The sequence below is a fragment of the Rhodamnia argentea genome, chromosome 4 (genome assembly GCF_020921035.1).
Source record: "Rhodamnia argentea isolate NSW1041297 chromosome 4, ASM2092103v1, whole genome shotgun sequence".
Classification (NCBI taxonomy): domain Eukaryota; kingdom Viridiplantae; phylum Streptophyta; class Magnoliopsida; order Myrtales; family Myrtaceae; genus Rhodamnia; species Rhodamnia argentea.
Window position 1 is genome coordinate 12,822,268 of NC_063153.1, and position 22,629 is coordinate 12,844,896.

General features: G+C 40.7%; 1 protein-coding gene across 1 annotated transcript; it reads right to left on the bottom strand.

The window, feature by feature from the left end:
* Positions 1–399: 399 nt before the first annotated feature.
* Positions 400–2,800, bottom strand: LOC115746731 (protein TIFY 10a-like). Its single transcript, XM_030682625.2, has 5 exons — positions 2,564–2,800; positions 1,711–1,864; positions 1,031–1,332; positions 862–919; positions 400–760 (listed from the first exon to the last, which is right to left on the bottom strand). The coding sequence occupies exons 1-5, from the start codon at positions 2,721–2,723 to the stop codon at positions 658–660; spliced, it is 777 nt and encodes a 258-aa protein (XP_030538485.1). The 5' UTR covers positions 2,724–2,800; the 3' UTR covers positions 400–657.
* Positions 2,801–22,629: the final 19,829 nt, after the last annotated feature.

Genomic DNA, 22,629 nt, shown 5'->3' on the forward strand with positions numbered 1-22,629 from the left:
AACTCTCGAAAATGGGTCATCCCCCATTTTTTTTTTTTCCCTTTCCTTTAGGGCACCTAATCTCCTCCTACTTGTTGACTTGCCCTTTAGTTCGTGGGACCATGCAAAAAATATTGTTGTCTGCTGTCTGCCCCTATTTTCCATCTTTCACTCCTGCGTTCAACTTTCAAAGACGCGTACGCTTTTTTTCTTCGCCAACATATTTGATTCTGATTTGGTCAAAGCATGCCGTCCTTTAGGTGTTCGATGCGTATCGATTCGAACGCGACGTTTTATTCATATTGAAAATGTCCCCTAATCGGTCCTTTGGGGCACCAAAAAAAAGCGCGACTCTTCCGATCGGCTGAATTCACCGCGCGGCGGTGTCGCAATTGATGGGAAATTTCCATACTTGCACATAAAAAAGTTACATTTAAGCAGAATTAGTAGTAATTGTAGCAAATTGAAAGCGGGGTGCTGGAGTTATTAATTACAAATAATGGTAGAATTTAATGGACAGTTAGGCCTAATTGGCTTTGCTGGCAATGGTCAGGAGAGCCATAGCTCGAAGAGCTAAAAAGGGAACTGGAGCTAAGGAAATCACCATTAGCAAAAACTTAATAATTGCTAAGATTAATAACTAATAATGATGATGATGATGAAAATAATATGCTCAAACTACTGTGATTGAGCAGCTAAGGTGAGCCATGACTTGCTCTCAGCAGGCTTGGAAGGAGGTGCGGGTGAGCCGGTTGTTGGGTATGGTGCTCTCGCTGTTATCCTGTGAAAATGAAACCAGAAAGACAAAGATTAGCAATAGATCCAAAGATGGAAAAACACAGCGAAGACCGCATATGTTCGGACTGGTGTCGGAATGCCTACCTATCTTTTCTCTTCTCCAGGAAGCGGTGGAGCGAGTTTCTCCGGGCGATAGGCAGATCTGCAATCACAGGGAAATGAAAAATATCAGCAGAAGGCTTGGTAAGAATTCGAAGTTCGTCCCTAATCAATTAAGAAATAACGCCATATGGTCCAAAAAGAAGATCATTACCTGAAACTGTTGGCTCAGGGAGGCACGCTTGGATAATGTTAATAGCCGGATGATGCGGGGGGAGGCCACGGCTGAGGACCGGATTGACCCGGCTTTTGACAGTTTCAGGGGCGTAAGCATTTCTCCCGTTGGACAGAGTGGGAGTGCCCGGAGGGGTGAAATTGGGCGGGCTTCCCTTGCTTGCCATGAGCATGACCTCTTTCGCCTTATCAGCCGGAAAATCGTTGAACACGATGACTTGCCCAGCATAGAAAATGGTCATCTGTGCAGCTTCTGGCTCCTTAGTAGCAGGTCTGGCCTCACTGTAAAACCATAAACACAACTTTTAAATCCATCTCCTAAAAAAATTACAATACTTTCGATAAAATCGAATAATAGGTTCGACAAGTATCTACCAATGTCCCTGCATGAATTAAGGAAGAGACTTTGCATTTTCTTGAAGTAAAGAATGTTGAATGGCTCAAACATAGATGAACTCTTTATCGCTTTGCCTTAAAATAAGCTAATCATCAGATTCATTTGAGCATAAAGCTTCTTCATCAAGTAATTACTATTCAGCTACAGTGCTTGTCATATACACCACTTCATTATCATGTATAGTTCTAATTTTTTTCCAACAGTAATTTCGTGTTCCCGTTGAGAGAAAACCAAATGATAAAAGAAGGCAAATCCCGACTTACATTGAATCAGCAGCAACTCTTGCAACACCTTCCTTGGTGTAGCCGAAACCGACTTGCTGAGGGAACAGATCCATGGACTTCACTGGCCGAGGAGGAGGCGCCGCGAAGTTCATCGGGTTCGCCCCGGCAGCCTGACGCAGCATCTCGGGCGCGCCTGCATAATAATAGTGTCGATACATCAGAAAATAAGTCATTTCGATCTCCCTCTCCCGACAGAACATTGTCCTATGAACTTCATAAACCTCTTCCGAGACCAAACTTATATAGTCCCCAAGTGAAGGGAATTGGTATACTAACAATACTCTTCCAAAATAAATTTATAAGAGAGAAAAACAAAAGGCCCGGTTCTCTAGCCAACAGAAGAGAGAAAGTCGCAACAGAACGAACCCAATTAGGCATTTTCTTCACGTTGCGTAAATCAGCGGAAGGCAAATTCAAAGCGCGAGTGTTTGTCGCGGACAGGTGTCGAATCTCGAAAATTCCAAGGAAAATTATCGTGCCACAATAATTCGAAATCACCAGAATCCTAACTACGAGTCGCCAGCGCCAACATCCACAAGCAACCCTCCACTGCACATGACCCGTTTGACGTAATGCACAGAGGAAATGGACATTTCGCAGGTGGGAACGCCCACGAACACGGAACAAGAAAACGAAGAAGACGGCTCTCGTATTAAAAAACAAAAAAAAAAACAAAAATCACCAAACACCATCGAATCGAAGAAAAAGAATTCAAAAACCCATTTCCAATTTATTCTCCACGAGGAAGGGACATGAATCTACAAAACAGCGTTTCCACGACAACGTCGGAACGAACGTACAAAATGATGAAAAGGGTGGGTCATGTGCGTACCGAGGGTGAGATCGCCGAGAGTGCCCTTCTCCTTCAAGTACTGGCTCAGCAAGCTGCAAGTCTGGGAGAAGTTGCTGGCGGGCTTCTCCGGGGACCTGGACAGGTTCCGCCCGGCGAGCACACCGGAATCCGAGAGCCCCGACGAGGTCGTCGACGACATCTTCTGGCCCTACGCCGTAACACCCAGCAAGAAACCACAAAAAAAGAAACGGACACGCGGCTTCGGGCGAGAAACCCCCGGAATAATGGAGGGAGGAGGAGGAGGAGGGGGAGTTGAGAAAAGCCGTGTGTGCTTTCCGAGCAGTTGGGCCTTTTCCTGTGATGCTCTGAGAAGAGAGAGAGAGAGAAACATAGAGAGACAGAAGGAGAAGGAGGAGGGAGGTTAAAGGACGTGATTTATTGTGGGTTGGGGGGAGGAGAGAGAGAGTGTTGGTTGAGTAGTAAGAAGCACGAGGAATATGTGGGAGGAGGAGGCTTTTTCTTTTTCTTTATTTTTATTTTTGTTATTATTTTAATTTGATTTTTTTTTTTTTTTTTGGTTGGGGTGTGTGTGTGGGAGGGAAGAAGAACAGGTTCCTCGTAGCTTCCGAGGTCTCCTCCTCGTTCTTTTTTCTTTGTCGGGGAAATTTCTTTATTTCGGGATTTCAAATAATTTTTTGGGATTATTTTAATTGTCTGGCCTTTATTTGGGGGGGTGGTGGTGCGCGTTCGTGCTCCGTGGAATTGCAAAACACGTGGGCCTTTTCGTTCGAGTTGTAACGCCGTCCACGTTTTTGCACCCCCCGCCCTCGCTTCCGTCGGATTTACGAAACTGCCCTTCTGAATTTTCTTGAGACGATCCACATCCACTAGCCGTCTCCTTTGCAGTCAGCTCTCTTCCATTTATTTTTTGAATTTTATGTGACCCCGGCTTTTTTCTTCTTCTTTTTTTTCATTAGTTGAATGTTCAATCTTTTTTTTACGGATAATTCGATCATTTGATATGATAATCTCTTTCTATAATATGTCGATCTTTTGACAACTTGAAGCGTGGGTTATCCTCGATCTAGGATTTAGTCGTTACATAATAGCAGTAGGAATGTCCAAAAAAAAAAAAAATAGCGTTAGAAGCTTTTTTTTTTTTGTTTAATGAATGACATGCTATGATTAATGTTAGCAAAAATATGTTTAATCATGAAATTTGGCCTGCTATGTTTCATTTTGATTGTCGAAGTGATTAAATATTGAACCGCACGCCTTCATTTAACTGCTTAAAATTTTAGAACAATTGGTGATGATTCACTAAATTTCACGTGCTATAAGAAGATGAGATGCTAAGTTCGAATCTTTCGGGCCCTTATTTACGTCCCAAATTACGTATTAGGCCAAACTACTTGTGAGTAGCTTGAATACGAGCCGATGATTATTTGAGATCGCGCACTTAATTTAGAGTTGGCCCTAAGTTCGAATCTTTCGGACCCTTGTTTACGTCCCAAATTAAATATTAGGTCAAACTACTCATGAGTAGCTCAAATACAACTCGGTATTTATTTGAGATCGCACACTTAATTTAGAGTCAAGTTTGAGCCGCTCGACTTTTTGTCGGGCTTGAATTCAAACTTGCCAATACACATCTCGGGAGGCTTGCTAGTCTCATTGAATTTCGACCGATCTTTTCAAGAAATTTACTAGTTATAGAAATAGACACAAAAATCCTTAAATTCATGTGGTACGCACGTGGGTGAGTATGCTTACACATGTATACATGCCCATATAAGCATACATGTAAGGAAAAAAAATATTCAAATTAATTGAGTTCGAGTTTTTAATCCTTCTACGTCTCAATTTGAACTCAAGTCGAGTTCATTCGAGCTTGAATCAAACATGGTTCGATTTGAATTTCGAGCATTATAATGTTAGAAACTAAGTCGAGTTCACTCAATTTATTTATTAGTTTTTTTTTTTTTTAGGAGGGGGGAGGGAAGCATGGCATATATTAGCTGAGTGAGTTAAAACTTGGCGTTGTATCGGCTCGGCTCGGCTCGGCGCGCACCAGCTACCCAAAGCCGAGGGAGCGTGGGGCCGTGGAGGGATCGACGGGGGTGGTTATGGATTTTCGAGTTTGCCCCTCCGACCCTCAATGCTCACGTGGCGTTAACTGCCGTTAGCGGCGTTTGGAGGTGCCGTGTCGCGGGTGAATGTGGAGACCGACGTGATGGGGTCGGGTGTGCCCCACGCGCCTTCTTTTTCCTTCTTTATTCTTTATTCTTTATTCTTTTTTTAAATCCCAGCTTGAAAAATCAGGAGCGTCACGGCAAAGCGCGCGTTACCCTTTTCCGCCAACCGCGCAACGTGGCGCGTGTGTGGAAAAGCCGGTGACAGTGACGGTCGTCTCGCTGGAAAAGATTGTCTGCAGTTCGTTTCACGTTGGCCTGAAATGCACTCGCTTCACATCCAATCCCGTTTAGCCAACGCATGTCTATGCGTACGACTTTCTAGAAATTAAAGAGCTCTTTTCTTCTTGTGTGTGTGTGTGTTTTTTTTATTTGTTGTAGCTTTTATCATATGAATGATATCAAGAAGCAAAATGGCAACCACGAGGTGAGCACCCGAAAGAGAACAAAAAATCGATTTCGATTAGATGTGTCAAACGGGCAGATTAGTTCAAGTTTGGATCGGATCCTATATGATCTTATTCATTTTAATCTATTTAACTCGTTTTGACCCATATTCATGCAGTACACTTTTAACGACCTATACACAATCCGCATTACTTTTTTTTTTTTGTCAAACAATATGTATTATTTAGACACTTCTATATTTAACCAAATTATAGAATAATTATTTCTTATAATTCTATGAAAAAAAAATGATATTGCTAAACCACTTTCATGCGATATCAATTTAGTGAAAAAATAAAATTTTAAAATTTTAAAATTTTAAAATTTTAAAATTTATTATTTATTTTTATTTTCTATCGTCTTTTGCTTTTTTTTTTTCCTCGGCAACCGACAGAGGGCTACTGTGGGTAATGGTCGATCGCGATGTTCCGCCTCTTAAACAGTTTTTACATTATTTATTTATTTTTCTTTCTGTCTTTTTCTTTCAAAAAATAAGAAATAAAAATAAAAAAAATAATCTAGTACACTCGACGTCCATTGACCCATGGCAAATCATTTTCACATACCTTAATCAAATTTTCTAGTATACTCGAGTTCCTTTAACCCATATTGATGGCTTTAACTTGGATGATCATAGTCGGAGTATGTACATTAAAATCCGGACCGGCATTCATTTTCACATATCCTAATAAAATTTTCTGATCATATCGAGTCGTGTCATTAAGAAGCACCGTAAATTCATTACTTATGTTGGAAACCTACGTATCGCATTCGTGTCTCTTTCGGGGTCGCTACTTTAACCAAATATGAAGGTGCTAATTCATGTAAAAAAAATCGTCCCGATGGAAATAATGTTAATTAATGTTGATTAATTAAAAAAATAATGGTAATTAATAAGGTGGGAATGTCAATGTTGTAAGCATACGTGTCCGGTCCGCCGAGTAATGCGAGGGAGCAACAAAAGCGTGCTCCTCCCCGCACGGGTGTCGGATGGAGACAAAGTCACGAGATTCCAGTTCGAGTACTTATTCAATAATATCCCATGTATCCTCTATAGCATTGCTACGTATCATTAAGTGAATCAATATGTACAAGTATCGTTACTATTACTCCTAGCATTGCTTGTTGAACAATTAGGATTACTAGAGAGTTCGTTTCATCGGGACGTACGATTCGAAAGTAATTTTGCGACACAACCTGTTCCGAGAGCCTACGCATGATACGAGAGCATCCGATACCGTTCTCTTCCCTCGGAAGGTAATATGACTCGACATTTAATGTAGCCAAAGTATACATATTGGGATTTTATTATGAGAACCGCCGGTCTAAAATATTTCTTAATCTAAATAAACGGCAAAACACAATTTTCGATGTTAACAAAATGAACGCAATTACTAAAAATAAAAATAAAATGTGTGTATGAATTATGATCCATGCTTGTGTTGTGAATGCAAATTCTCTTCTCCGACTTTTTTTCACGGAAAGCGAAGGACACGCGGAGATTGACCCGTGTGAAAAACGGGGAGATGTAGAGAGAGAGGGCGGGGAGAGGGGCGTGCACCGGCAACGCTCCACATGACGACACGTGGCGAGATCGCAAGGGTGGGGTTGGGGTGGGGTTAGTTGGGGGTGGGGGACAAAATCCCTGGCGACGGTGACGTGGCGGTGAGCGATTCCCTGGAAATCACCGGGAATGTTGGTGCTCACGGGCGAATCGTGACTTTCGGTTTCGATTTGATTCTTTTTCTGAGGGCGGGGGTGGTTTCGGGCGCACGTGATCTTCGTGTCTCCTCCGCGTTTTCTTTCGTCGGGGGTCGGTCCCAGGAAGCAAACCCCGGACGTTCCCGTCAAATAACGATATCTCCCCACTCCGATTCCCCCTTTTTTTTTTGTAAATTAATTTTTTTTTTGAAAAAATTCTCATTCACTCTTTACGATTGGAAGCAACTAACTTGATAATTTGATAGTGCTATCGGTTATTTCTGACCACACGATCTCTTAATCAATAAGTGCTTTATGTAAAACATGAGATAATAGTGTGTGAATTTGTACCGACCATGACAATATTATCAAGAAAGTATTTCCTTTTAAAATTTTAACCATTCTATCTCCTTATTACCTTATCTTTCGGAAAACAAAGGTTTTAGCAACATAAAAGGTTCGTTGCGTATGACTTCAATTCGACACTTGATCCTCTTTTTGTGACGAGTTTGAAGCTTTTACGAGGTTGAATGTGGTCGCCATGTCTCGCTCCTTGCAGCGGGATAATTTGAAGCAAACCAATTATCGATGCATGATATGTAATACATTCCACGAGATTAATAAACATCGAAGATGGACGGAAAGGATTTTTGACTTAACCTGCTACAATTGTAAATGTATTACGGTCACGACGGACGGACCGTCAAACATATCTCCCCTTTTTGCAAGGCCATTATTTCTACTTGGAAAATTTACCGAAAAGGCTCGTCAGCCCGAGCCGAGCACCAAAACATTCACTACACGCTCAAGACCCCCCCTACCATGTACGAGACGGGCGTCACCGATTGTGTCGTGGTCGACGGGCTCGACCCGCCCGGTTGCCGGGATCGGAAAATCATTCACCCCGTGTATCTCCAGCTTTCACGAGGCATCATTTGAACTCGAGCGTTGATATGCATATCAACAGTGTCTTGGTTCCAAAGGTAGTGTACAGAAAAGTGGACGGAGTCCACCCGCAATGAATGTGTCTGGTTTTCCGTAATCGCACGTACAGTACAGTGGTCTCGCCAGTTGTCAAGTTGAGTGCGACCGATCCGGTCCTAGCCAGTTTTAGTCAGCAACGTTTTCAATGTTCCGGAAAATGACTTACGAACTTGCTCCGAAATTCCTTCGTTCCCCATTCATCACGAACATCGCAAAGTCCAGGACATTTCTAAAAAAAAAAAAAATTTATCGTAATCGTATCGATTTACTCTTAAATATATATTTTTTTTACTAATTTACTCATAAACCTTTTATATTTGTACCAATTCAGTCCATTTATCCGGCCGGCACCGACGTGTGCCGACTTCGGTCTCGAGGCAAACAATTTTTAATAATAATGCAATAATTATTTATTTTATTTTTCCTTTTTCTCTTTTACTTTTCCTACCGTGTTCGACGATCCGTGACCGACAACGGTCGTCGGCATCCTCTAAGTTTGGTGAGACCATGGCCACCTTCGCCCTTAGCCAACGAGGTCGAACGAGGACTTCACCCTCGCTCAATGGCCGACGAGCTTCGACAACTCTCGCCGGCCACGATGGAAAAAAAAAAAGAGAAAAAAAGAAAAAAAATTATTACTAAAAATTATTCACGTCGGTATCTATGATATCATGTCAGTATCGACCGGTCAAATAAATTGGATTGGTATAAATGAAAAAGATTTATGATTTAATTGAAAAAAATTATGATTATATTAACACAATTATAATAAATTTAATATTATTTTTGATAATTTTCCCTCAACTTTTCTCGGGCACGTGACGGTCCCGCATCCCGCAAGTGAACGATCAGCTCGATCGCGTACCGACTCAAGATCTTGGTTGTCGATTCGCTCGATCACGTTCTTGGTAGGTTTGAACGGAAGGGGAGCAATAGCGTGGGCTCTCGCATGATACATTATGGTGGGTTGCGTGCACGAGCAGGTTTCGATTTTCACGGGGGCGATGCTTTAAGTTGCCGGATCTTGTCATGATCTCGTGTCCCGTCAACTTGAGATCGAGCTCTCTAGCGTTTGCTTGAGCATCCTTGGAAAGTTGTCTTAAAAGTGAATATTGATGATGGATTTACAAATGTCCATGGAGTATGTAGCACGTTCTAAACTCCTAGTCCTCCCAAAATCTTCACCTAAATTGACCTCAGATTGCCTCTCCGGAGGCAATGAACACGAGCTTTCGCGGGGTAATTCTTCTTCTTTTAAAAAACTGCACAATTACATATACCGGCAACAATGGCAGCGTGAATTCTGGCATATATCCATCATGACCAGTATGTAATGGCCTATTTTCCGATCTAAACAATCAATATGCTGCCTAGTAACATCCATACTTTTTTGTGATTTTTCGACATGACAAAGGGGTGAGCAGATTCGGGTGGGCGGTTCCTACTCTAGAACCGGGAATTGCCCACTAAGGGCTGGTTACGAAAAATTGAGACCGGGAACCACCCGTTGATTCCATGGATCTAGTCGGGAAATAGATTGGACGGGTTTTCGGGTGGGTCCATGAAACCGGTCCCACTAAGCAAATGGAGGAGATCGAGAGCACGAGAGGGCGGCGATGAACAGTTGGAGCCGGATAGAATAATTAAATATTAAATCACACCTTCATCTAACGACTTAAACTTTTAGATCAATTGGCAGTAGGCACATAAAATCTCAGTATCATAGGAGGATGTCCCGAATTCAAATCTTTTCATGCCCTAGTTGCCTCCTTAATTAAATATTTTCACGCCTAATGCTAGGCAAAAGACAAGATTAAGCATGATGGATGAGTGAGTTTCAAATTAGGGATTTAAGATTTTTCACTTTTTTTAAAAGTTATAAATTGAATAATACATACTATATGTTACCGGTCTAGTCCGGATGGGCGGTTCCACACTTAGAACAGGGAACAAGACCAGTTCTCTTAGGAACCACCAGTTTTGGGCCGGTTGGGATGGTTCCCGATTCCTTTGCACATCGCAAAACGACATATCATATAACTCGAAATCTTGTTATGCATTACTAACCTCTAAACATGCATTTCTGGCTATTTAAACAAGCATCATAAGGACACATCTGTATCGTGTCGTTTTTATAAAATGAGGGAGTCGGGATTTACCATGAAATCTTGGGAGTTTTGATACCCACACAAATAGAAAGACACGTCAAAACAAGATAAACCTAAGAACTTGACTCATTTTTGTGAGATCAAGATCAGACTCATGCCCATCAAAATGCAAAAGGAAGGGTATTTATAGAAATGTTAGCACGTTTCAGAGTATTGTCGGTTATTTCTGACCGGTAATTGACTTTGGGAGCTGCTAGCCTAATAGTCTAATAGTATTATAAGTTATTTCTGACAACACGATCTCTTAATCAATAAGTGCATTATGCAAAATACGCGATGATGGTGTGTTGGCATACGATTATGATTGTACGGTCTCGACAAGATCTTGTCGGGAAGCATTTTCCTTTTTTGAAAATAATTGATATCACTTGCTGTTGCAGAAAACCTGGCTTCCTTCTGCTGCGACAACTCTATTAGCTCCCAATAGTCGCTCGGACACCTCATACACATAGGACAATAGATTCCCTTCCCGAACTATAAACCACACTTATGAATGTATACACATAGCTTTCATGCACCGTTTCTCTCATCTAGATACAAACGGTCACTCTAAGTGCAATCACTTCTCTAGTGTGTTTATCAATGCGTTCGTCGCTCTTGTTAACCCTTGGGAAAAACACTCAAATGGATGATACAAGCTTACAAAATAGACGGACTTAAAATCTCTCAAGAATGCTCGATTTCTCTTTTTTTTGCCCCTTTCTGGCTCTACAACTTATGGCCGAGTTGTCTCCAAACTATAGAGATCCAGATTCGAACATCGCACTTGGATCATGTAGCTGTAATATCCATCTAATTCTCCGTAGAAAGATCATGGCAAAGTTCCTTGAAAGACATGTGAAAAACCTTCCCTTAATCTGCATTGTCGACAAGATTTTCTGTTGATGGCAAGTTATATTTTCTTGATGACAGATTTTGATCATGCCCAATCTGTTAGTCCGCTTGTAAGACATTAAAGAGCAAATAAACCTCTTGCTAGGTCATAGGAATGGGATCATGTCCTTCACCTATTAAACTCTTCTGCACATTCCAACCATTTGTCAGAGATCTTAACATTTTTGTTATAAATTAATCATTAGGTATAGTTTTATGAAGAGCAGCTTGGCTGTTGATAATGTACACAAAGCAAGTGAACATATCCTTGATGCTTTCATCGGGCTCTGTCTTGAACAATTCATAACTGTGTTGTAGCCCACTAATCTTGGCCCCTTTCACGCAACTAGTTCCAACAATGATTGCCATCGATCTTTATCTAAAAAATAATTAGACCTTTAGAACAAGGACACCGTGCTCCAACACCAATTGTGAGGTCCAAATAAAGCAATCAAGAAGGGTGCGGATTGGCTTTTCAAGAAAACACAAATTAATTTTGTATAACAATTCAAAGTTTAAATTATTACGTTTATGCACAAAGGGAACTAGCAATACAATCAGCAGGAATTAACGAGTTTAGGAAAAATATCGTGCTAATTTAGTCTTAAATATTTTGCATTTATACCAATTTAGTCTATTTGACTAGTCGGTGGCGAGTCTTGACATAGACTTTTTTAAATGATATTTAAAGTTTTTTAATAAATTTTTTATTTTATTTTCTTTAACTTTTTCCCAAACCCTTAGGGCCGGGATGCTCTCGCTGGTCATAAGGGCTCGTGGAAAAAGAAAAGAAAAGGAAAAAGAAAAAATAATAAAAAATTCAAATATTATTTAAAAAAGTGCCACGTCAAGACCGGTCGGCCAAATAGACTGAATTGACACAATTACAATAAGTTTAAGACTTCTTCAGCAATTTTCCTCAAGATTTTTAGAGGTTCAACTTGGGTGTGCCTAGTCCTCTCTTCCAGCTCAATTAGCCAAAGTAGGCTGAACTCCATTTGTCACACCAAGAGTACAAATATCGCTTCGTTACAAGTAGAGAACTTGCTGCTGTGTAGAACGTGACTTACTTCTATAGCAAATCGCTTATAGACGAAGTCATACCTTGTACTCAAAATAAAATAGATTCTCCCTTCAAACTATAAACCCTACCTTTGTGTGAGCACAAAGAGTCCTTCGTACACACTTTACCTGTCACATAGACACATGCCTTAACTCCGAAGCTCCGTTTTTTATTTCGTGCAGAATGTGACATTTTATGAAAAATGTTTTCCAAAAAGTCATTTTTTTCCGGAAAGATGACAACGTTTTTCGGTATTTGCTTAAGACCCGAACATGAAGTGAAAAATATTTTCCGTCGTTTGGTCAAATTTGATTTTCCTAAATAGACATGGACTATTCGAGCTATAGTTGCTTGCGCATGGGTAGCCAAGTAACTTAGCACGGGTGCCGGAAGGACCAAATTGACTAGTTATGAAAAGGTTTAGGATTCAATGGCATAACTACAAGATTTATGACTGAAATTGGCCAACGTACAATAAGTTTAGAATTTTTCGGACAATTCTCCCTAAAAAGCAACGTGTAGTTAAGCTGTTGGTAGACCCAGAGAGCAAGCAAAGACATTACATGTTCTAATACGACTGCGCACAATTTGCATAAATTTCAATGGGGAACAAAAACTCTCTCGTTCCATCTTTTGACTTGTTACTTCAAGCCAATTTTAGCACACTGAAGTGCGCATGCGCCGACGAATTCCAACCAAAGATAAGTCGTTATGGTCGGCGAAAGAGGAAGCTTGTTCCCGTACGTCGGGGGCAAGAGAGACTGGTCCAAAGTCGAAGAGTCTCTTCCATTTGATGGGATGGCTTTGCGTGCTTTGAATGAACTCTGCAAAATATTCTTTTCTTTGAATGACAACTGAGGGATAAGCGTGAGCCGTGGGAGATCAACAAGCACGAAAGCTAAGTTTGCATTACAGTATTTGAACCGATTCGAAGTCTGAGCGATACTCATGCGGTTTCTAGAGCACGTTCGCGTCCTCCCCAGACTAATTGAATTGTTAAATGTCAAAAGTTGATTGATTCTTTCTCTTCATTGGCTTGAAGATGAGGAAGAGATGCAACCTAGAGGAAATTCGATTGCTTGACCCAAAAAATAAAGAAGAAGAGGAGAAAATTGCGAAGGCATAGTAGACCCGATCATGGGTTTGGGAGTCCGTTAGGTCCACTCAGGCTCGCCCAATCCCACCGAATTGAAATACGTTTTAGGAGAATTTTAGGAGAACTTAGGGAAGAATGTTCCTTTTCGATTAGGCTCGATCGTTCCGTGGAGAAAGAGTGATAAATTTTTTTTTTTGTAGTATGGCAGGGCTTCATCTTGAATTCTTAGGCTTAGTACTGAGTTCGGCCCGTCCATTGATCAGTTATAATGCAAACACCGCTCCGCTTTCCGTTTAATTTTGACTTTTTTTGTCTATTTTTTAAGTAAGACTATAGTTATTGACTTTTCTTTCGGAACGTTAATTTTTATTCACCAATGAATACATAATACAAAATTTATATGAAAATCTACATATGAAAAGTAAAAGTGCAACAATGTATGCAGCTAAGACATCCTAACAGATTGGTAGACTATACTCTTGATAGTGAAATATCGATTGCTTATCGAGCCATGTAAATTGCAAGGATACTCCATTTGTTTCCAAAGATTTCAATATTCTGGACTAAATAAAAGTCAAATTGTGCCAAATCCGCAGGAGTTTGAAAAAAGTAAAAAAAAAAAAAAAGGGTATAAGTTATTGAATTCCCCCAAGTATTGTCGTGTAGTCAACTCTTCTAACTCGCTTTTATGCAGCCAAATTCATTCGCGGCCAGGCCAGGGCCAGCCATTACTTGATCCATCAAATCGGTTTCTTTTTGCGGGAAGATCCATTGAACAGTTCAAATGACAAAATTTGCACGTACGGCTAAATATGACACAAAAAAAGTGGCATCAACACATTGCCCGAGCTTTTCTGCACGGGAGATCTCGGGAAGAACCCAAGAGCAACAAGCATATTTACCGTTCAAGAAATGTCGAGCAGCTTTCCTTATAAGCTCTCCGGTTGCAAGAGCTTTTCCGTAAAGCCCGCATGACCGAAACGTGGAGGCGCACCGGCGATAGGTCGGGGTTGACCTTGGCGGCCGAGGGGTGGCCGGCCGATTTCTAAAGGCTACTGTAAGTCGCCGAAAAATGTAAATCTACTGAAGTTCCGGAGAGATTGCCAAAGGCTATATTAAAGTTGCAGCATCCCTTTTTCACGATCATACCGCTCTTGAGAAACTGTACTTAGACTCTCCAACTGTTGTCGAGCATCGAAACATTCACAACGTGCCATGGGGACGGGCTTAAGCAGGGGTTTCGTGGTTGGTTCGAACTAAAAAGGACCGATAACACATGATTTGTTGTATGTGCCGCGTGCATAAATCCAATCATGAAATATCAGAAAGATGCAATAAGACAAATCAGATGCAAGACGTGACGATGACATGGCAATACTCATGTGCAACATAACATGGCAAATTAGATGCAGGGCATAACAATGAGATGGCATAATATGACAATAGTCACATACAGCTTGGCACGGCAAATCACTTGCAAAGCATAATAAGGAAATGACATGACATGACAATAATCACACGCGACATGACATGACAAATCCGATGCCAGAAATGACAACGAGATGACATGATATGGCTATAATCGCATGCAGAATGACACATGGGAAATCTTACGCAAGAGATAATTATGAGACGATATAATATGACAATAATCACCTGCGGGGCACGCCAAATTTAATGCAAAATATAAGGGTGAAAGGACGTGACATGTCAAAATGTAAAGTCATTACGATTGCAATTAACATGCATGATTAGCGGTGGCTTTTCGGCAGTAGACGACACATCATAGAGCTCAAGATCTCATTTCGACGATGCGACGGCCTAACAACATGCATTTCACCGATTCAAATGGGCATCATAACGACATGTGCATATCTTATCGTTCTGAACAGAGATTACGATACACTTTGGCATGCGTTCCTACATAAATTTCAAGATGAGGGAGAACTTACCTCGAAAGCGCGGGCTGCTGATACAAAAGGACAAGCGAAAAACAAGAGAAATGTAAAAACCAGACCCAGTTTCGAGACAAATTCCAGAACACGCGATCAAGATTAGATTCACCACCAGGGGCCCATGACTTTGCAGAAATGTAAGGTATTCATAGAGATTTCGAGATTCCTCAACGTGAGGCGCGTGTAGCCTCAATCTTTCCGAACCCCGTATAATTAGCTAACATCCGATTTGCATGATTTTTGCGCGGTTGGAGTGCTCGTGTCGAGAGCTTTCCGACGAGCCCAATATTATCGGGTAAAATCGGGGAACATTTTCAAAAAAGTCCTAAACCTATAGCATTTTTGCCAATTTAATTTTAAACTTTTTGCATTTGTGCCAATTCAGTTCTAAATCATTTGCGTTTTTGTCAATTCAATCCATTCGGCGCCGACGTATTTTTATTAATATTTTAATAATTTTCAAGTTATTTTTTTGTTTTTAATTTTTTTTCTTTTATTTTATTTCCTTTTTTTTTTCTCCTTTCTTATTCCTCCGGTCGGTCGTCGGTGGCGACTAGCCAGAGGCTAGGTTGGCGAGGCGCGACCTCTCCCGGATCCGGGACAGGTGAGGCTCGCTCTTGCCATGGATTGTAAAGCTCGCCCTTGCCAAGGCGAAGAGCGAGGATTGGATGCGCAAAGATTTGAGGTCATGGCTTCATCCTCAAGATTGGGCGAGGCTCGTCCGCAAGTGACCTCTCCCGGGTCTTTTGCCCGGACTTTCGCGGGTTTTCGTCTTCCACTACCTTTGTTGGTTGGTCTCCGCCCATATCCGGCCTTGCCATGGCCGCTCGACCTCGCTCGGGCCGGATCCGGGCAAGGTTGCGCCTCACCATGGCCGGCCTTGCGGGCCTAGCCTCGGCCGATCATTATCGGCCACGGGCCGGAGGATGAAGAAAGGAGAAAAAAAGAAAAAAGAAAATAAAAATAATTTAAATATTTAAATATTAATAAACAAAATTTCATGTCAGAGCGGACGTCCACATTAGCGCCGGCCGGCATCCATATCACCGCCGGCCGGCCAAAGTTGATTGGATGGATTGAATTGACAAAAATACAAAAGGTTCAAGATTGAATTGACACAAAAAAATGGTTTATAATTGAATTATCACAATTGCAAAATGTTTACGACTGAATTGAAAAAATTAAAAGGTTTATGATTGAATTGGCAAAAATGCAATAGGTTTAGGACTTTTTTGACAAGTTTTCTCAAAAGCAAAGCATCTTCTATATGTACACTTGCTCTGGCCGAATTCAACAGTATTTCCTCACGTGGAACAGCAAAAGAAATACGGGATTGATTCTGAAGTCACTTATGATGAAACTAGGCGCATCAAGATTGGCCTGCTCCATTACAAATATGAATAGATCAAGATGGAGCCACGTCAAAGCATCAAGGACACGTTCACTCGTCTGCCGCTTTTGGTATGACTATGCCAGACAACGAATTCACAACAGGGAACTTTGACAGATGATAGGAAGGTGCAAAGGAGTTTCGATGCGTGAAGGCAACAATCTCAGTAGTATGACCTTGGAAGAGGTTATTGCCTCTTCGACGTCCTAGGAAGTGGAGAATGAAAGTGAGCCCGGCAGGAAAAAGAAGAGATCAATCACCTTAAAAGTCGATGATAGTACCCAGGAAGAATCTCCAAGCACGTACGAAGAGGACAAAGAAGACGTGGCCACGCTTACTCCCAACTTGAAAAGAAAAAGATTCCTAAGGAAGAGGGAATCACAAAAGCATGATGGCTGAACTAGAAGCACACTAAAAATATGAGGAGAAGAACTACCTGACGTGCTTTGAGTGTCATCAACCTGGCCGTGTGAAATCCGAATGCCCATTACTCGAGAATGCTCAACTCGGAGTTGAAGAAAGCTGATAAGAATTTGTTTAGCGGAAAGCGAATGGTTGGAGAACGGTTTCCTAAAATTGATTGCTTTTATTGCTTAAAAAAAAAGAACGAACGTGAAATCTTTTGATCATCTGTGAAAATTTAGACATAAAATTGTTGTCGACAATGAAAACATTACCCATTGGCTAATTATTTCAAGTGATACAAGCCATTATTTCAAGGAAAATGTTTTTCAAATCATCAATTTTACGCGAAACAAATGGAGGAAAAAAGTGAAGTGACGTTCACATCGTACTCGATCGATGGGCGGGCCGGACTTGGCACCAAGTCGAAAAGTCCTAGACCATGCAATGCAATGATCGGGCCTAATCGAGCCGAAGTCTAAGAAGGAATATTCCTGCCTAGGGTTGCCTAAAACGCGTTTCGGTCAGATGGGCCTGGGGCGAGCCTCAGTGGGCCCAATGGACTCCCAAGCCCATGATCTGGTCTGATATGCATTTTGCAGTTTTTCAGAAGCAATCAACTTTGTTCAATGCACGTGGCGTGTGACTTCTGACTCGTACTTTGTAACAGTCGATCATCACCTTGGTAAGCTATTGCCTCATCATCTCTTGCCACAAAGAACGAAAAGACCAAAAATGATCTGGTCTAATATGCATTTTGCAGTTTTTCTGAAGCAATTAACCTTGTTCAATGCACGTCCACCCCCCCATGTGACTTCTGGCTCGTACTTCGTGCCAGTCGATCATCGCCTTGGTAAACTATTGCCTCATCATCTCTTGCCACAAAGAACGAAAGCAAGCTCTCGGTTTGGCAGAATAAAATCACAAATCTTGTTGAATTCATCTACGCATGCACGCACGACATGCATTTCATGTTTATTTCGATCAAATTCTTCGACAAGGACATTTGTGCTAAAGAATTCCACAAGATCACGTGCTTTTTTCTCACGAGGAAACAGAAGGTAGTCGATAAAATCCGCTTAGAAGTAATGAGTCAAAAGATGGAACGAGAGAGTTTTTGTTCTACCCGAAACTTATATTAAATTCTGCTATATTGGAATCATGCGCCGTCGTATTTGAAAAGATAATGTCCTCATTGGGTCTACAATAGGTTTATTACACGTTGAACGCTAATGCCATTCAAACATGCAACTCGAGGCATATACGATACCTATTTGCTACACAGACTGTCAACGCTTATAGCTACTTACTAGGCAAAGGAACCTGTTGGGAAAACTCTTTCTATTTTTTTCATGATGACAAAGTAATCAAAGGCTACCAATACATATATTTGTTGTGTAGAACCAGTTGATGAATGCACAAGCTAATACCCAGAAACAATCCTAACCGGGTTGTCTAAAAGCCACAAGTGTTCTACCTCTACTAAAGGTGAACAAGGTATTGGAAGTAAAATGTGTCTAAAGTCGGATGAACCTAAGTAGAAGTCGAACAAGCTGTAGAACGAGGGTATAGTTGAAGCTTGGATGGACTAGTGGAAGGTAAGTAGCTTGGTAGAACCTAAAGACGTCAATATGTTTGGAAGGACTAGAGAATAAAAGGTGAACAGTAGGTTTCAGGATTGCTGAAGATATTGGCGGAAATCTGAAACTTTGATTCTCTCCGTCTTTGAACATTCTCGTCCTCCTAATTGTGAAATATCGTTTATTATCTGATTTATATTCTCTGTAATGGTTGGTTGGTTGTGGGTTTTGTTATCTGGAACAGAAAGGGTTTATAGTGTTAGAAGAACTCGTGTCTGGTAGAGTTACCTACGGAATCTCAAGTAGAAGTGGCACTCTTTATTATTTGTAATTTCCAAAGATGACGAGCGAATTCCAACTCGATTCGTATCGTTAGCCTAGGAGAGTGGGTGTACGTACATCAATTTGTGAATTCTTCTAACTCTCAAGCTTTTTCATCATTATTGAAGCATTTGCTTCTACTAGATTTTGATGATTGAAATAATTACGATCTACGATAAATTGCTATTTATGGTTATTGATCCCCTGAAAATTTCACTTTAATTACAATTTACTATACATTCTTATGCGCAATGACTATTTTATTTGATTGTTTCGTGGACTTTGACCCCACCAAAAAAAGTGAGACTACAAGCTTGAGCTCATTATAACTGTAAACTTTATGTTGTGATAGACAAAGATTTAGGGCGCGTTTGTTTCAACGAAAGTATTTTTCAAGAATTAATTTTTCGGACTTTTTCACGTTTAGTTCACTGAAAAAGAAAAATTCATGCACAAAACTAGAAAGGTGAATTCTTAAATCTAAAGAGGTGAAAACACTTTTCGAAACTACTCATCTCTAATATTTTAATATTTTATATTTTTAACAAATAATTTTAAAACTTATTTCTATATTATCTTCTTTTTCTTTTTATTTTGCCTCTCGCTTGTCACTAGGCCTCGGCGATGGCCGATCGGCCCATGGCCGCTGCGGGCTGGTCACGGTGGAGGACGTCGCAGGTAACCACCTTTAGGAAGTTATTTGATTATTTGAATTCCAAAGGTTATAACCGCTTGTAGGGAATTATAAGTACCCCAAGTGTGCTCTTTGTAAAAGCCTCTTCAATTAATGATAGAACTCAATGTTCTTTACTGTTATCTTTACTTTTCGCAATTTATCTTTTCCAGAACTTTACATTCACGTACCTTTCAATTCCCACACTTTAGTCATAGTTTTGGGTACTTCGTCAACGATTAAATTCCGGCATTGTTATCTCTCTATCATTGCATTTTGTCGTCGATTAAATTTTGACACAATGTTTTCTATCTTCGTCGTTGATTAAATTCCAACGAAGCGTGTCCATTCCTTGTGATTCATTGAGACTCCTGTTCAGAATCGCCACGGAACTCGTCCCGTCTTAATATAAATTAAAGGATCAACTTTGGTGAAAGATATTTCATTGATTTGTACACCTTTCGGCAAAACACCAAACTGAGACTAACAACAACAACAACATAGAGGGGGTGCATAGATCATAAAGAAATTTAAAGTTTTCGCAAGACACTTGCAATTGGTTGTCGGTTGATGTAAACCGAGATTAATAAGGTCGGATGCCTCTATCCAACAGATAAGTAAAACGAATCCGAGAGATAGAAGACTTTCCGAATAATTTATAGTGGTTCAGTTTATAATCAAGCCTACATCGACTCTCCTAAACTAATAGTCACGAAATATGCTGAATTTCATTGGAAATGTTCGAGAGGTTATGGATAGACGGAGATGTTGCTTTGGCTCAAAGCTAGTAGATAACTCTAACAATACACAATCACCTCTATTAAACTTTGACACTCTATGAGTACTGCTTACAATAAGCAAGAAAGCATTATAGAGAGGATCAGCATTGCAAGCAGATACACTTTGTGAGCACGAGAGGAAATCAGGAAGAATGAACAAGAGTGTAGAATGACTGTCCCGATTCCTCCAAGTCCTTCAGCATGCTTTGAGTCTCTTTTATGTGACTTTCAATCTTAAAAGTAGCAACTGGACGTTCCTTAAGATGGTCAAAGGACCGTTGCACACGAAAGCACAATCGCCAGCTTGCAGTTTGCCCATGCAGTCTCCTTAAAGCCTCAGCCTGCAATGGATCTCGGATCCTTGATTTTGCAATTTCACCGGGAAAATTGTCAAAAAAGTCCTAAAGCTATTGCGTTTTTGCTAATTTAGTCCTAAATCTTTTGATTTTGCCAATTTAGTCCTATGCTTTTTGTATTTGTGCCAATTCAGTCCTAAGCCTTTTTTTTTATATTAATTCAGTCCATCCGGCCAATTTTGGCTGACTGGGGGTGGCATGGATGCCGATCGGCGCCGACGTATAAATTTTTATTATAATTTTAGTATTTTTCAAGTTATTTTTTTTTTTCCTTTTTTTTCTTCTTCTCTTTCCTTTTTTTCCCTCCTTTCTTCTTCCTCCATTCGGTTGCCAATGGCAACCGGCTAGAAGTTAGGCTGGCGAGGTTGACCTTGCCGACCATTGGAGGGGTTGAACCTCATCGATGCTGGCCTTGGCGAGGCACGGCCTCGCCTAGATCTGGCTTGGGCGAGGCCGGTCAGCCATGGCGGCCTCGCCATGGATGGCGAGGCATGACCTTGCTCGGATCTTGCCTAGGCGAGGTTAGCCAGCTATGGCGAGCCTCACCCTTGTTGAGATGAGCCTTGCCTAGCCATGGCGAGGCCAGATTTGGGCGGGCACCAACCAATGAAGGCAGCATAAGATCAAAACCTGCAAAAATATTAAGATACGCATATGCATGGATAATGTGATTGGCCGGTTACACTGTTGAACAAGAATGCTTCAAGTATCCCAAAGAGTCCATACATGCTCCGAAATGTTAATGATGTCCTACGTATAAACATGCAGAAGTAATCTGTCTAAGAAATTCCACATATTTTGACATCCGAAGGCGGGTGAAAGGGAGAAATTTTTTATTTGTTTTGTCAAATGAGGAGATGAATTAATCTAATTTTTGTTGTAGTCTGGCCGCAAGGTCACTGTGTATTTTGCTCACCAATAAGATAAGGATAATGCTTAGCTTATCGTCCCACCAAGTTAGACGATGGGACAGTCAACTAATGACCACAAATCTGTTTGTTGAAATTGGATCACTTTGATCCGGTTTCATCATTTTGACTCGTCCAATTCCTTTTTTTTTTTTTACTTTTATATGTTTGTATTGTGAGATAAAATTATAAGAGGGTCAACAATAGACTTTAAAGCATATTGATTAGGAGATCGTGTGGTAAAAAATATGGAGTCAAAATTTCGACACACCATCACCGCATGTTTTATATAGAGTACTTATTGGTTGGGAGATCGTGTTGTTAGAAATATGGAGTCAAAATTACCTTTCTATTTTTTGAGTTATTCAGAATTTTTTCACAATTTTGGGAAAAATTTCCACGTAATCTTTCATTAGAACCTTGATTGTGTGGTCATTAGCTGGCCGTCTCACCGTCCGACTAGGAGGGACGATCAACTTAGCCAGACCCATAAGATAAAGACTCACTTTCCATTTGGAATGGCACAGAAAAGATTATTTATCTCGGAGAGGTCTACTTAAAGATATTCATATGACAAATCTTCCTAAAACTTTTCTTTTTTTTTTTATTTGGCAATAACTCGTGATCTAATCCCATCATTATTGTGCTACACTTAACAAGTTGATGGCGACTTTGCCATACTTTTGACTCGTCTTTCCAGATTTCAATCATCATCTTCAGAAGTACTTTGCCATTCACAAGTCAAAATGCTACTCGATATACTCGAGAATGCTACGTGCATCAATTAGTAATTTTCGCGATCACTCTTCCTGAAATTGATGCGGCAAAGTAAAACAAAGCTGAAGCAAAGTATTTGTCAAACCCAGCAACAAGAAGAAAGCCACGGAGAAGACAATGACTTATTGCTTTCCCATTCCATTATTCGGAACGTTCACTTCTTATTTATCATGACACCATTCTGGTATAAAAGAAACTGTCAAGGTTCTAAAATCAAACAGGAATCGATGATTTGCCGGTTGAAATGATCCAAGTTTACTAGTTGCTCCATCATTTATTGGCATCATTATCAGGCAGAAACTCGAGTTGAAGCGTCGAAACATACTATGTGCACCGAGACGAAGATCGGCTCCTTCAAAATGGTATGTCATCTTTGGATATGTATAATTGTCATAGGGCACTTCATAGCACAAGTCGAAATCCCTTGGCTTAGGAGGTCT

Bases quoted from the DNA above. Each gene is read 5' to 3' on its own strand.
- LOC115746731 (XM_030682625.2), bottom strand. From the start codon at position 2,723: ATGTCGTCGACGACCTCGTCGGGGCTCTCGGATTCCGGTGTGCTCGCC. The intron at 920-1,030 runs GTAATGATCTTC...CTGTGATTGCAG, and splicing joins CCCTGAGCCAACAGTTTCAG to ATCTGCCTATCGCCCGGAGA. The intron at 761-861 runs GTAGGCATTCCG...TCATTTTCACAG, and splicing joins CTGGAGAAGAGAAAAGATAG to GATAACAGCGAGAGCACCAT.